General features: G+C 37.6%; 1 protein-coding gene across 1 annotated transcript; it reads right to left on the minus strand.

The window, feature by feature from the left end:
* Positions 1–14,146: 14,146 nt before the first annotated feature.
* LOC134208319 (uncharacterized) lies at positions 14,147–15,696 on the minus strand. Its single transcript, XM_062684327.1, has 2 exons — positions 15,128–15,696; positions 14,147–14,874 (listed from the first exon to the last, which is right to left on the minus strand). The coding sequence occupies exons 1-2, from the start codon at positions 15,534–15,536 to the stop codon at positions 14,225–14,227; spliced, it is 1,059 nt and encodes a 352-aa protein (XP_062540311.1). The 5' UTR covers positions 15,537–15,696; the 3' UTR covers positions 14,147–14,224.
* Between the last annotated feature and the right edge of the window lie 1,458 nt (positions 15,697–17,154).

Here is a 17,154-nt window from a genome sequence, read left to right on the forward strand (position 1 = left end):
AGTTGTAGTTCAGCCAGATTCCAAGAATTTTGCTGAAAAAAATATTTTTCTAGCTCTTAAATTGACTGATTTAGAGCAATTTTCCCAAGCTTACTTAGGGTGACCCTTAAAAAACAGTTTTTTTCTCTAACTTTTTTGTTTTAAATTTCTCAGCAATGTGATGTTCAGATCACTTTTTGTGCTTTGCAGGGTGCAACTTTTCATGGACTTAACGTTGCCATATCTCATGCGGATCAAAAGTTATTGAGGTTTTTCTTCGAAAAAAACATTTTCTTCTAACGGCTGTATCTATGAATGGCGCAATCAATCTGTTTTCTCGACCTTATTCTTCTACTTTCAGGCTTCATTTCAGGGTGTTTAAATCGAGGGGATAATTGAAAATCACCCCATATTATTGCAATGAAAAATTACCGTTTTTTCCATTTTCAAGCACTAATTTCATATTTTTATGTGTTTTCCTTCAATGGCTTACTTCGTGATATGGCAAACGCCACACCATTTTGTTATAGAGCCTGAGCAGAAGCTAATACTTTAAAAACAGCAGTTCTTATGAACTCGAATGCTTTCGGCGAGTTGTTTAGGGATCCGAGTTAAATTTTTCAGAAAGATGTACCCCTCGTTAGTTATAAACGAAATCATTTTTAAAGATCCCTCGATTTTTGTCAACAAATTTTTGGAAATGAAGCCTGAAAGTAGAAGAATAAGGTCGAGAAAACAGATTGATTGCGCCATTCATAGATACAGCCGTTAGAAGAAAATGTTTTTTTCGAAGAAAAACCTCAATAACTTTTGATCTGCATGAGATATGGCAACGTTAAGTCCATGAAAAGATGCGCCCTGCAAAGCACAAAAAGTGGTCTGAACATCACATTGCTGAGAAATTTAAAACAAAAAAGTTAGAGCTAAAAAAACTGTTTTTAAGGGTCACCCTAAGTAAACTTGGGAAAATTGCTCTAAATCAGTCAATTTAAGAGCTAGAAAAATATTTTTTTCAGCAAAATTCTTGGAATCTGGCTGAACTACAACTTCGCGGAAGATTGTATACCCGTATCTCTGCAAATGAAAAAGTTTTATTTTTCATTTTTTTTTTTCAAATGTGGCCCACCCTAATTTTTAAGAAAACCTTAATAAGCCCTTACCGTTAGGAGCAACTTTGTAGAACAAAGTTTTTTTCTATCTCTGCTATTCTAAACTTGAACAACTTAAAACCATTTTGTCTCCTCCCTGGACTAATGTGCAATGCTGTATTCAGCTTGCAAATGTCGGCAATTAACGAGTCACGTGAGTCACACGACTTCATAAGTTCATTTAGCGAAATGCATAAGCTTTATTTTTGTTGGTCGTAGCCAGCACGTTATTTACGTCATTGAGCAGGGGCTTAATGTTTTCGAAGAGCAATGACACTGAAGGAAAGTTATCCAGATCGGCATACGATGGTTCGCGTCCGTCTGGGTACGAATAGCTTTTATAAGCTTTTCCTGTTGATGTAGCAATATGCGCACGTCCGCCTCTATCCGTAGAATGTCCTGGCAGTCCGCACATAAAGAGCCACAAACGTAGTGGTAAGTTCCGCATGTCGAAAGCATATCGTGAAATTAATGTGGAGGCAAGGTCAGTACAACACTGCCGGTGACCTTAATGCCAAGCATCAAGCCTTAGGGAACAATCGCGGCAGTCGAAATGGCACCATCCGGCGCAACGATAAAGGGCGCGGCCATTCCATGATCCTGAGCCCGGTCAGATAAGCAACAGTCTAACCATTGATACACTCACCAAAGATTGGAGTCTAAGAAATGTCACTCGTAGGTAGTACACGTTCCAATCGCATGTAAAAAGTTATCCAGGACAGAATGGACCAAAGAAATCGTGATTTCTCCATTAATATCCGCGCTCTTCCAGACCTTTGATCTCATGAGACAACAATTGCTCTAAGGATCGCTTGATAACTCCTAATACTGCCGTCATATGCATATTTGTCCCATGTTTGCTGGGATTCCTATGTACATGGGACATTTATGCATATAACGGCAGAATAGGTCTTGATAACTAAATAGGTAATACTAAATAATAACTCAGTCCGCACGAAGCAGCCGTCAACGAGCATGCGCCAACATTCATTTGAATCCCAACAACTTCTTGGAGGAGTTTGAGGTCTCAGCTTGATAATTGACGACCTATATCTAATTATCGAAAACATGCTGTTCAACAACATCTTAAATCGTTTTTTGGAGCACCTTTCTCGTCTTCGTCTCAGCTATTACCCATCGTCCTAGAAGTCAGCCAAAGCAATCCCCATTCGGAAGCCAGGGAAGGACCCTCCCTTAGCATTAGAATTGTTACGGTGTAATTCGTAGATTGGACACTAGTGATACTCATGTTTTACTTTTGAGATCCTTATCCAGAATGCTATTTCTTTATTTCTTCGTCTTCAGCTATGCTGTACAGACTGCTGCTTCTAAAATTAACTTACATCTAGTAGACGCCTAATGCTATTTTTAAAGGAAGTCCTGTTAACGTTAAAATCAAAATCAGACAAGTCATTGAGAAGTTTGAAACATCTTTCTAGCGGATGGTTCTGGCTGAAAACGGAGGTATGTCTTCTAGCCCAAAATAGTTGCCGCTGACGGGAGCGGCGAGCCGGAACATAAAAGGTGACACGCTGTAAAAGCTCATCGCAGTCCAGCCGGTGGCTTAGCAGGTCATAGGCGAACATCCTCTGCAAATATGCACGTCTTTGGTAGAGCGGTCCCAAGTGTATTAGCTGACAACGATCCTCGTACTGTGGTAATCGCAAAGGATTGGTCCAGGGCGAACCGCACAAAACTACGTTGAGCTCGTTCGATACGGGCTGACTGCACTTCGTGGAACGGTGCCCAAACTGGTACGGCATATATATGTACGGCACGGCACAGATATATGCTCGCTGAAATTGAGTTTTTTGTCCATTGCTACACCAAGATCATTGATGGAAGAGACGCGATTCAGTGAAATTCCATCTGATGAGTAGTTGAAATCGATTAGCGTCCTTGATCTGTTGAAACTGATGATTTTGCTATCAGAAATCAAGAAAAGGAGTGGTTCTTGATTCCAGTCTTAAACAAAAATAACAAAAGCATGAGGATTACTACTCCTGGCCATGCCCATCTTTACCGTAACTAGGGAGAGGAAGGAAGTGTTGATGTGGTACTTACTTAACGAGAGGCCACCGACTTAGCGACACCCTCATAAGTACCATCAGGTATCAGGTATCAGAACGTCGGCTCAGGAGGCACGTTCCCCTCAATTTGGGAGATTTGTGCCATCGCCTTCACTGGCCTTTCTCATCATTTACCTGACGGAAAAGGAAGTGAAAAGGGGAAAGGAAGAGGAAGTGAAGTTGGAAAGGAGAATGGAACCATTTATAGGAAAGCCAATTATGTAGACTCACACGCATTCAGCTAGGGACTAAAGAGAGGTAACAAAAACACAGAGGATGTAACAATGGACGAACGTCAAAGACGAAACACAGAGTACACTGTGAAAAACGCATAATGCGAATCCATATAGGTGACAATCACAAAGTACATTGTAAAAAAAAATGCATAATGCGAATCCATATAGGTGGAAGTTTGTTGAAAAACTAAGTAAAACACATATTCATAACCCCACACTCACGTTGGGGATGAACAAGAGTAGCCAAAGCCGAACGTCAAAGACAAGACACAGAGTACACCGTGAAAAACGCTTAATGCGAATCCATATAGGTAACATACACAAAGTACATTGTAAAAAAACGCATAATGCGAATCCATATAGGTGACAATTTGTTGAAAACTAAGTAAAACACGTATCCATAACCCCACTCTTATTTAACCTCACGTTGAGATTGAACAAGAGTAGCCGAAGCAGAACGTCGAGGACGAGACACAGAGTACACTGTGAAAAACGCATAATGCGAATCCATAAAGGTAACATACACAAAGTATATTGTAAAAAAAAACGCATAATGCGAATCCATATAGGTGAAAATTTGTTGAAAAACTAAGTAAAAAACATATTCATAACCCCACTCTTATTTAACCTCACGTCGAGATTGAACAAGAGTAGCCGAAGCCGAACGTCAAGGACGAGACACAGAGTACACTGTGAAAAACGCATAATGCGAATCCATAAAGGTGACAAACACAAAGCACATTGTAAAAAAAAATGCATAATGCGAATCCATATAGGTGGAAGTTTGTTGAAAAACTAAGTAAAACACATATTCAAAACCCCACACTCACGTTGAGGATGAACAAGAGTAGCCAAAGCCGAACGTCAAAGACGAGACACAGAGTACACTGTGAAAAACGCATAATGCGAATCCATATAGGTGACAATTTGTTGAAAACTAAGTAAAACACTTATTCATAACCCCACTCTTATTTAACCTCACGTTGAGATTGAACAAGAGTAGCCGAAGCCAAACGTCAAGGACGAGACACAGAGTACACTGTGAAAAAAAGCATAATGCGAATCCATATAGGTAACATACACAAAGCACATTGTATAAAACGCATAATGCGAATCCATATAGGTGACAATTTGTTGAAAACTAATTAAAACACATATTCATAACCCTACTCTTATTTAACCTCATGATGAAGTTGAATAAGAGTAGCCGATTATCTCGGAGAAAAAGTCAACTACGCCATAGCTCCGGTTAGCGCAGCGAGGGCTAAAATACTGTGAAGGGGGCCCTGGTGCTTCACAGGCTCCGTTTGCGGTTAGGTTCTTATTAGACCCCCCTAACCATTCATTCGTAGGCACGGTAAGCATAAAGCCGCATCACACCGAAAATTAGGGGTCACCTGTATGGTGGACTTTTACCACTGGAACAGGCAATCCGTAATGTTATTCTTAGCCAGATAACCAGCTGCCGACACCACACGGCTATCTAGGCTGTTCGTGGAGAGAAGTTGACATTGACTTTACGTCAACTCTCAATGTGGCCGAACAGCCGGTAAAAAAAAGAGACGCGATTCAGTGAAATTCCATCTGATGAGTAGTTGAAATCGATTAGCGTCCTTGATCTGTTGAAACTGATGATTTTGCTATCAGAAATCAAGAAAAGGAGTGGTTCTTGATTCCAGTCTTAAACAAAAATAACAAAAGCATGAGGATTACTACTCCTGGCCATGCCCATCTTTACCGTAACTAGGGAGAGGAAGGAAGTGTTGATGTGGTACTTACTTAACGAGAGGCCACCGACTTAGCGACACCCTCATAAGTACCATGGAGTTGGATGATGAGGAAGGTATTCGTTGGGTCAGGATTTGCCAGTAGCTGGCAATGTGACCGTGGTAGATCTTACCCCGTAACACACCAAGTAAAGGTGTCTACCCAGCGTTACGGGTCATAAGGGTCACTCCTGACAGAATCCAAGTTTCAAAGTGCCCGCGTTTTCGGGGGCACACCACTCGATACGGAGGCGGCGAACAACTGTCATTTTTGTTGATTCAGCTTTGCTGCGTCGCAGCATGCTTGAAAAAATAAAAATGACAGTTGTACGTTGCTTCCGTATCGAGTGGTGTGCCCCCGGAAACGCGAGCACTTTGAAACTTGGATTCTGTCAGGAGTGACCTGAAGCCCGGGAAGGACCCTTCTTCTCCCAAAAGTCCAAAAGCTGTTTGAAAATGCGATTTACCATCGGCTACTTGAGTGTGCCGATCATCACAATATCTTGGTCGAGGAACAGAAGTTCCATTGCGCACGACATCTTTGCTGGCATCCCGCAGTGCAGTATCCTCGGGTCCCTGCGATTTAATCTGTTCACATCCGATATGTCAGAACCTTCAAGAGGCGGCATGCTAGCTCTATTCGCATTTAACACCTCCCTCGTCTACAAAGGTAGGGTGATAAGGGCGCTTGTAGCAAAACTTCAACGATGTCGTGATGTCCTGACAGAATAACTTCCCCACTCTAGATCCCCCAAGCACGTTCATCCAGAGGATTGTAAAAAAAATCCTCATTGGCGCGACAGTGAAATGGGCCAATGAGGCTGATTATCTGGGCTGGACTAAAGTCAAATCATCCCCGAACAATGCAACATTTTAATGTCCCATTCTGAATAATTGTTAAGTGTTACACATGACTGAGCCTGATTTTAACGAAAAAGTTTAAAATATCTCTATTTTTTATGAAAAGCTCTTCCGACTGTCAAATCAGAGTTTTGAATACCAACAGTCACGTGTTAGCGCCAAGTTATGATATATAAACATTTTTAGAAATTATTCATTTGCTTACATAAAAATCCTCTTCTCTTTCATTAACTGCCCGCACTGGTGGCAGAGCTATCATTTTTACACCACGGATCTCCGCTAGCGCACAAATTAACCGACATCAATCATCTGCAGTGGCCTAATTCAAATCAAACACGGACAAGATCTAAGTCAAGCTTCCAACCGGACTCACTGTCTCTTGCCCCTAACCAGACCTACAAAATCCTTCGGGTGAGCGAACTAAGGAGGGAAAATATATTTAATGTAATTTGTTACAATCGTTTTCCGGTTGTGGCGAGTGAGTCGAATCAGAAATTCACCTCACGTGCTGTTACGCCTCAAGTTCAACCTGTGCACCGTCACGGCCACAGAGCGCTCTGCTGAGCTTGACGGGTGCTTCGTTTCTGCCCGGAACGACGAACCGAATGGCGGTGTTGATAAGCGATATCTCACCGTATCTGGTATAGCCGTAGAATAATAGGACGCTAGAAACTGGAAACGATAGATGCGGCACGGGAGCCCTGGTTTGTGGGTTCACTGCAAACCGAACTCGGATAAAATCTACTAAGCGGAAATGAATCGAGCGAGAAGAAAAAATAACACGATGAAATTAATTGAATACAAAGTCAATACGAATGAAGAATAATAATGGGAACGGTTTGGTTGCTGGTTACTCAACGCCAACAACGGCTAGATTTCTTGTGAATGAAAATATGTTGAAAACAGATTGTGAGGAATTTGGTATTCAATCCAGAAACAACAATTTATTATAAAATATTCATGAAATCGTTTGGTTATGACAAGCTTATTGTTTCCACCGGATACCTATTTGTTTTACAAGAAATGAAGAGATCTTTTTTGTTTTAGATCTGTTCCAGTGATGTTTGAGGAGCTATGAGCAACCAAGTTGATTAGTCCAAAACTGTTATTTCATATTTTACCCATCGCTATTTTGCATCCCTTTCGTTATCCAACCAGCTTACCAGGTGAAATTCGTCTCGGCCAAAATGAGATGACAGAAATAGTTTGAAGCATTCGTAAAATATATAGATTACAATTTAATATTAGAATAAATATTTTTATATTCAGCAATTACATGTCAAGTCGATATACGATCTCTCCGAATTTCATATTTATGTACCATCTACAATTCAAAAAACACCACAGAAACATGGAGACGCGTGGTTTTTCTTCATGGTGATTGATTAAAAATCGGAAAGGCGGTAAAAACTTGAATAGTTAATAAAAGTATATGCCATGCAATACCATGGTCGACCAATATTATCTTACCATTCCAAAAATAAGGATTGATTTTCAGGCCCAACGTTCTACAGGAAAGAGGTCGCTTAAAGAATGGTGGAATAATATTTGATGACCATCTGGCTCTCAACCTGCCATGAGACCCACTAAGACATTATATTCCACTAAAAACAGCCTAATAATTTTTCGATAATTCAAGAAATAAAGCATTTGCAATGTGTTTCACTAGACATAGGAAGGATATTATTATTGCAAAATTGAAAAAATAACACATCCCTTATCCTTGCAGTTCAAAGGAGAATTTTATTAGTCAGAAGTAGGGTTCAAATATATTTCGCTGGTTGCAAGTTTTCAATATTCAGGCAACTTGTTATGACTAAACTTCATCTGTGCATTTGTTTTCCTTCAGCTCTCCCGTCACAATCTATGGGAATCTGCTTCAATTGCTCAATCGGGGAAAATAGATCCGGAAAAATAAGTGTGACATATGACAAACAACAAACATTCCTGATTTATTTATCTGTTTACTCTGTGTTGGAGCGGTGATCTGCTCATGTTTCCCAACTGCTACAACTGCTGCTGCTGTTCATGGAGAATTGAGCTCAGCCCAGATCCTTTACAGATCGGATATTCAGATTTCAATCACCATCTCCTGCACTTGGTATCCATCGTGTTGGTTCCTTTTTCCCTCAACCGAAAGTGGTAGGGTGTTCCGAAAGCAAATCGTATTAACATATTCTCTTGGTTTTTATTATTCATTTCAACGGTGATGTCGTGTAGCATTTATAATTGGGATGTTCACAGTTTATGAAATATGATATTGAAAATATATATTATCCTATCTTAATCATTTTAAGAATATACTGAAAGATCTTCTAGTGCCGGACACATAAGACACACTCAATTAACGAATGACAAATTTTAATACAGTTTTGTAATTAATCTTTAATTATTGTCCTGCAATACATACAATTTGGCATCATCATCTTGTGCAACGTACGATCACATCTTGAATAATTATCTTCACCTTCTCCGGATACTTATTTGGTGGTAACTGCTAGGTCCTTCCTCATACACCCAGGTTTTTTACGCGGTTGTAATTCATTGATTTCTCGATTAACCTGAACTTTCACAGCTTTTTTAAATACCGCCTGAAAAAAGGCAGTATTTCACATGGAAATACGTTTTTCCTAATAATTCCTCATTCGATGATGAAACGAAACCTCTTCTAATATCTTAATTTTGATTTACTATTCTATTTGGGTCAACGATCCTGTTGACCCAACGACATAAATTGTATTAGAACACCCTAACAACTACCATTACAAATATGCCATACGAGTACATTTATCAGCTGAGCGTTTTGCATTGCCCTGGGCTGGAAATGAACACGTTGGGCCGCCACCGTGGTTCGGGTACCACACGGGACACAAAAACACACCGAACCAGGGGGGAAAAATACGACCGACCAGAGAGATCGAAATCTTTCGAATTGTGCTGTTTCTCTGCGCGTCACGATGTTGTTTGCCGTTGCGGAAAATTCAATTGAATTTCTCATTTCTCGTCGCCGTGGTTTTGCGCTGCTGCCGTTCGTTCGCATCTTGTGCCGCCTACTAATAATGCACAAAATGGTTATTGTTTTCCGATTTCCAAGCAGGCGGAAGTACGGGAAATGAGAAAAACGAGAGATTGCCGTCTTTGGATTCCGAGACTAAACAAATGGAATAGGATTACCCTTCCCTTTCGAGTTTTGGGATAGCGATAGGGAATGGCACGAGGAAGAAAATATATATATCCCGTTGCTGGTGGGAGGAAATTGCAATCTGTTTCGGGGAAGGAAGTAAAGCAAATATTTTTCCCACATTATCCGAGGAGGTATTTTGTGAAATTTTTCCACAGAATGAATTATGATGGAAGGTGTGATAATCTCTCAAGTTTATACTAGAAATCAATTGCCAGATTTTTTTAATCCATGATAAACAAGCGGTCGAACAAAATAATACTGAGCTCACCAGTTTTTATGAATGTTTTCAAAGACTTGAAGATGTGCACAACGTATGTTTCGTGTTGATGTGCATTACGATGCAAAACTAGTTACGATGTTTGAAGCCTATTCAGATTAAAATCATTTACTTGGTATTATATTGTACCGCTCATAATAAAATCTACTCCTCCGCTTATTTTTAGTCGCAACGAAAAATAAGCGCCAGATAGTCGCCTAAGAAAAACATATCTCCAGAAAAAAAGCTACCAACTTTGATAACTAAAAAAATGGCCGCCACGTGGTGGATTCTGACGGTGAATGCTTTGATAGCACGTGCTATTTGTACTGCGGATAAATTTTACACATCCACGAGAGCCTTGGAAAATGACCACGAAAGTTGTCATTTTGTTGCAAGGCACAATATAATAGGTCATGATAAAGAGTATATTTATGTCAAATTTCACTCATCCTATTTTCCTTTCATTTCTTATTGCTTTTATTACATCAAATACCTCGTAAAAGCTAGTAATCAGTATAGGCTAGTAGGAATAAACTGGGAAAAATGATAAAAAGGTTCAACGCAGCATGCTTAAGTCTCCGTTCGACCTTTTTTTAATGTCAATAGATAGGAGGAATAGGTAGACAGCTTTCAGACTATCGTGTTGCAATTTGCGAGTTTTTAAAATCAAGAAAGTGGTTACAAGTAAACATATTTTTCGCCTTTTTAATTATCATAGAGCTGATTGGGATTTATATAAAACGTATATCGATAGGGATTTTGAAGTTGATATTCCTCTTGATACCAAAAGTGATATTGATAATGATCTCGTATCTTTGACAAATTTAATTGTCGAAGCCAGAGGCATTGCAATTCCTAAATGTGAAATTAAATCCAACTCCATTATTATTGACGACGATCTTCAGCTACTGATCCGTCTTAAAAATGTGAGGCGAAGGCAATACCAAAGAACTCGCGATCCCGCGTTGAAAGTTATTTGGCGAGATTTGCAAAATGAAATTAAAAAACGTTTCGCTATTCTGAGAAATACCAACTTTAAGAATGTCTCGAAGTTGGATCCCAGTTCGAAACCCTTTTGGAAATTAACGAAAATACTTTAAAAACCTCAAAAGCCAATTCCAGCGCTTAAAGAGGGAAATAAAATTTTATTAACAAATGGCGAAAAGGCTCAAAAACTTGTTCAGCAGTTCGAGAGTGCCCATAATTTTAGTCTAGGTCTCACGAGTCCAATTGAGGATCAGGTTGCACGGAGCTTCGAAGACATTCTCAACCAAGAGAATGTTTTTGACCCTTCGTTGAAAACTAATTTGGATGAAGTGAGATCTATTACTAGAAAATTTAAAAATATGAAAGCCCCGGGTGATGATGGTATTTTCTACATACTTATCAAAAAACTTCCTGAGAGCTCTTTATCCTTTTTGGTTAATTTATTTAACAAATGTTTTCAATCGGCATACTTCCCAGATAAATGGAAAAACGCCAAAGTTGTTCCAATTTTGAAGCCGGACAAAAATCCAGCTGAGGCTTCTAGTTATCGCCCAATCAGTTTGCTTTCTTCAATAAGCAAACTGTTTGAAAAGATTATTTTAAATAGAAGGATGGTTCATATTAATGACAATTCTATTTTTGCTGATGAGCAATTTGGTTTTCGCCATGGGCATTCAACCGCTCATCAGTTATTAAGAGTTACGAATTTAATTCGGATCAACAAATCTTAAGGATATTCGACTGGAGTAGCTCTTCTTGATATAGAGAAAGCATTTAACAGTGTTTGGAATGAAGGTTTGATTGTAAAATTAATGAATTTTAATTCTCCTTTGTACTTTATTAAACTGATCCAAAATTATTTATCAGATCGATCACTGCAGGCAAAATATCAGAATTCTAAATCTGATAGATTACCTGTAAGGGCTGGTGTCCCCCAAGGCAGCATACTGGGGCCCATATTGTATAACATTTTTACTTCTGACTGACTTACCTGATTTACAACCAGAGTATCGAAAGTCTTTGTTTACAGATGACTCAGCCAAAGGGCAAAGCCTTCGTGTCATTTGTAGTAGATTGCAAAAAAGTTTGAATGTTTTCTCCACTTACTTACAGCTTATACTTTTTCCATATAAGCCGAGAGCTTCTTATTTGAAACCTTCTAGCAGACATATTGTCACTACGAATGGGGCTCCAATTAATTGTTGTAGCGAAGCTAAATATTTAGGACTTCTGATAGATCAAAAATAAACTTTTAAAAGTCACATTGAAGGCATTCAAGCCAAATGTAACAAATATATTAAGTGTCTATATCCACTTATAAACAGAAAATCAAAACTTTGTCTTAAGAACAAACTTAAGATTTACAAACAAATTTTTAGACCAGTCATGTTGTATGCTGTGCCAATATGGACTAATTGTTGCACTACCAGAAAGACGGCACTCCAGAGGATTAAAAATAAAATTTTGAAAATGGTTCTGAAGTTGCCTCCGTGGTATAGTACCAATGAACCTCATAGAATTTCTAATATTAAGGCATTGCAACAAATGTACAACAAAATCATTTCAATTTTAGACAAAAATCTTTGCAATCTTCTATTGAAACGATTAGCTCCTTATACCCTTAGTATAAATTAGGTTAAGTTTAGTTTAAGTTGAAAACATTGTAATTCCTATATGGTTTAATTAAATCAGAGGAAAAATTCGAACTGCCAGCGGCAATCAAAATTTATTAATAGTAACTAAAATGAAATATAGCAAATAAGGATGATAGTGGTAAGAAAACACGGAACACCTAGTCTGAGAGATAAATAATATTAGTTAAATATATATATATATATATATGCAACAATTAGTCCATATTGGCACAGCATACAACATGACTGGTCTAAAAATTTGTTTGTAAATCTTAAGTTTGTTCTTAAGACAAAGTTTTGATTTTCTGTTTATAAGTGGATATAGACACTTAATATATTTGTTACATTTGGCTTGAATGCCTTCAATGTGACTTTTAAAAGTACAGCGATTCCACGGGAAAAGAATAGAGTTGAAAAAAAAAGTTGTCCAATTTTGCTCAAAATCGCTTGGTATGTTCTTCATCGAAAATAATTAGACCCGTATTTTTTTATTTTTTTATTAGGGTGACCATGTTTGATATAGGGTTACCAGAAAAATCGCTATTTTTCGAAATTTTTTATTTTAAAAAAATCATAACTTTTGAACCACTGGATCGATTTGCAATATTTTTTTATGGATAGAAAGCTTATTACTTCTAGTTCTTAATAAAATTTTTGGTTTGATGTATTGGTGTACTCAAATTTGCTAAAATGGCCAAAATAATAGTTTTTTAAGAATTTTAAAATGTTGGACCACAACGACTATATATTTTTATATTTTTTTATGAAAATTCAAATATTTTCCCATAACATATCAAAAAATTAGAAATGTTCATCGAGCCGTTTTTGAGTTACATTTTTTTGAAAATTTCAAGTTTTCTGCCCATACACACATGGAATGAACGTTCAGCGATTCCTCGGAAAAAGAATAGAGTTGAAAAAAAAAGTTGTCCAATTTTGTACAAAATCGCTTGGTATATGTTCTTCATCGAAAAAAATTAGACCCGTATTTTTTTATTTTTTTTATTAGGGTGACCATGTTCGATGTTCAATGTTCAATTAAAACTCAGCATTTAATTTGATTATTTTTATTTTTCATAATTCATCAAAAAAAATATTACATAGCAAAATTCTTACAATTTAACACACTTTTCTTCATCTGAAAACGAAAACCGTTTCACGATAATGTAATTTTCATTTTGTGGCTTAAAGTAATGAAACGATTGTGTCCCAGAGATTTGTTTTACACGAGTATAACGGTTCTTTATTTTCTTTTCCATTGCATTGTAATCTTTTTCGGAGAAAAACTCGTAATACATTTTGGAATCTACTTTAGAAACAGCCCAAGAGTAAAGTTCGTACGCAGTTGTAATATGATGGCCTTGTAAACTTGCTTTTGAAGCGTTTCGCTTTAGAACACCTCCTAAAGCGTCACAAGGCCCTTTTCCATGGCAAGTGGCAAAAAAGTTCCACTCTGCTTTAAGACCGAAGTCTTTGTACATGTGGCACAAATTGAAAGCAGTCATCTTATTTTTGTATTGACTGCCTGATCCATCAGAAAAAAATGGATATTTTTCAGGTAAGGTAGCTTTTTTTTAATGAAATTCACACAATTTGTTATAAACAGCCGAACGGCAACATGGTTATGTTTAGTAAATTCTGCGATTGCTATGAAGCTTGTAAACTTTAAATTTTGTGCTTCATCCTTATAATATATGGCAAAAGGATGGATTGTGCATTGAGCCTTTGCCCAATGAAAACCTTGTATAGCGTCCTGAATAACAAAAGAGTAATTTTCAGAGAAGTCAGCAATTATAATGCAATCAGTTGCTTCCCAATTAATTTTAAGTTGTTTTAAGTAGTTTCCTTGTTGCTCTGCATTAAAATTATGTGGAGATAATTCGCTTAATTTTTCTAAAAATGTTTCCACATACTCTTCTGCATCCATTCGCATTGAATTTAAATGGCAACGATCTGTTTGCTTCCATTGTTTAAATTCTAAGGAATCGACATTTTCAAGAAAATTCATCAGGTCATTCTCCAGTGTCTGCGTACCCGGGCAATGATCACAGGTTTTCAACCAACATTTCTCTGTAGGATTTTCACAAAGTATTTTAAAAAACTAGTCATGATACGTTTTTAAATGGTTATGAATAAGTTTCTTGTCCTTAAGGGTTTTTAACATTAATTTAACATTCTGATGATAAATGCATACGCAGACAGTATGCGTTCCGCTTGAACCAGCTAGAATACAATTTTTTGGGCAGCTGCTGGAAAACATTGAAAATCCAATTTTAAAAGTAAAATATTGCTCTTTGAAAATTGAATAAATTTCACGAAGGTTACATAAAAGTAACCTGCGCTGTACATGCACTTTTTCTTCTGCCATATTTTCAATAACGAAATCCCTTTTCCCAGGACATGCTCTGCTTATCTCGTCACTATTATAAAAGTCCCTAACTTCAGTTAGAGTATCATCGCTCAAAGACAACATATTTACTCTGGTCTCCGGTGTGCTCATAAAACCTTTTTCAATCTGTAATTGCTTTGCACGTTGAGCAGTTCGTTGCGAAAAACCGAATTCTTGCATCATTTTGTATGCAGTCCAGGATTTGGGAAGGGAAGTTAGAATCCTATATCGATCGTTTCTGTCAGATATTTCATCAAATTTTGCCTTCATTTGTTGAAGAATTTTCTGATCGTCTCCGGGTTTCTGGGCACCAGCGCTACCAATTGATTCAGCACTCGTTGATTCCAAAGAAAACAAAGATTCTGAAAACAAGATGGAAAAATAACTATTAGTTAGGAGCATGTTTCTTCATATAATGTAATACATATTGTATTCGATTATTCTATTTTGTTGCATGATAGGCAACTGCTCTACAAATTGAGCTACTAGGTCGGATTAGGTAAGATTATACGGAACTGATGTTTTTTTCAATTTTCTGAATAATCGAGTACAACTAGTATAACGTAGCAAATCATGATGTCTGAATGAACAAAAAGAAGAGATTATTCTACTTACCAACACTAGGAACAGCGTCAATTTCCGATGATCCAGCGGCATTGGGATCGATTATTTCGAAACCACCATTATTGATGTTTGCTGGTGCGGCGAAATTGTTGACTCTAGATGGTCCCGCCACGGCGAAATTATTGGTGCCTGATGGTCCGGCAACGGCGAGATCATCAAGTTTCGATGGTTCAGAAACGGTGAGTTCTTGATTTTCACATTCTATATTAACTGCACTTGGAGCTGCTGGCTCGTTTCCTTTCTTGATAATGCGATAAAGTCGGCAATAGCAGGTATTACAAATGTAGGAACAGCTTTTATCCAATTTTATTCTCCTTTCCGCTGCATAATCATACAGTTTAGGAGTAAGTTTCCTGTAACAATTACTCCAAACATGGCAATTTGAGCATTCGTGCTTCATTGTATTAAACGTTTCTTCAGTAAGGCAACTGGACAATTTCACTGATTTTCTTGACTGACATATACTTTATCTTATAGACCACTTTAAATAGTCCCTTTGGGTATCATTTAGGTAGAGTGAACAAGGAAAAGGAGACAGATGAATCATAATCAAAAAAGAAAATACAATGAATTACCTGCATCCAAAATATTGAAAACATATAAACAAAGCAGGTAATCTATTGCAGGGTTACTGGAAATCGCATCAAGTATCTCGCATTCACTCATACTTTGCGAACGGAATCGGAAAAGAACGATAAATGATGCATCCCGAATGAACCGCACAAAATACATCTTCCCAAAGCTGACGAGTGAATCCTGTATGAATATGTTTCTGTATTTATTCGTACTGCATTAGCTTCGGTTTGATTCATCACCAAGTGGTGAGTGACTGGTGTGCAAAAGTGTTGTACTGTTCGTATTGCTTTTGCATCGGCCTCGATTTATCTCCAGCAGAATTTGAGATTTGCGATCGGATGCGATGATGAATGGCGATGAGTGGTGATGATGATAGAAAATTCAATCCATCGCAGTCCGCCGGCAAACATTGCAACGGACAACAAGCGATGGTGGAGAATAATATACCTACCTAGGTATGGGAGGCATGGAGCGAGGTTCAAATGATATCGCTGCTCGTCGTAGTTACTATAGATTACTGATAGCATGACAAATTGAACATTATTTAATTATTGCTATATGCCTACGTGTTTATGTAAGTCTATTGATATTGTTATGCGGATATATTTAATACTGGTAAACATGGCTTAGCATTTCTTATGAAGAACAAAACTAGAGCAAGTGTGCTATGCATCATCTTACCACATTGGTTTATGTGATTAGAATTGTTCAAAGAATTTATTCATTATAATGTATTGAAGAAGTTATGAATTGGGGTAAAACATTGCCCAAGATTTCAACGTGATAGCAAAAATTCATGTTACAATAGATTTTCGATATGTTAACATCAAACGGAAGTCTTAGATTTCAAAATAGGGCGCGAAGTGCTTCTTCCAATTTGTCTTCAGGGAACCTGTACTAAAACGGTGGTGCTATTTGAAAGAGATGGCGCCACAACATTTAAAAGTATAATTAGTTTCCTTTGTTTGGACAAATCACCCATTCTCACCAACTACGCATCTCATCGATATAAAATACGGGTAAAAAATGCTTAGAATATTTAATAGGTTTCAGTTCAAAACAATAAAAGTTCAAATTCAAAACAATTCAGTTCAAAACAATTCAAATCATTATGTCTCCATACTAAACTCTAGTTATTTACTTTAAATTTCTTCAAGGCTGTTCTCCACCTCGTGTAGAAGGAACATAGAAAATCTACTATTATTGAACAGCAGATACAGCTAGTGTTTATGCTGAAGCTGAACCACATTGATACAAATACGCAACAACATAACACCATCTGTCACCTGGTAATGTATATTTGCAGTTATACCATCATGTGTAGTAGGCCTCAGCAGATTTTTACTAGAATGCAACTTACGACGTTCTATATAGTGACAGTCTTATGAGACATTCAATGACCTCAAAGACTTTTTACTCAAGTCAAATATCTGTAGCGAACC

The sequence above is a fragment of the Armigeres subalbatus genome, chromosome 1, assembly GCF_024139115.2.
Source record: "Armigeres subalbatus isolate Guangzhou_Male chromosome 1, GZ_Asu_2, whole genome shotgun sequence".
Taxonomy (NCBI): Eukaryota; Metazoa; Arthropoda; class Insecta; order Diptera; family Culicidae; genus Armigeres; species Armigeres subalbatus.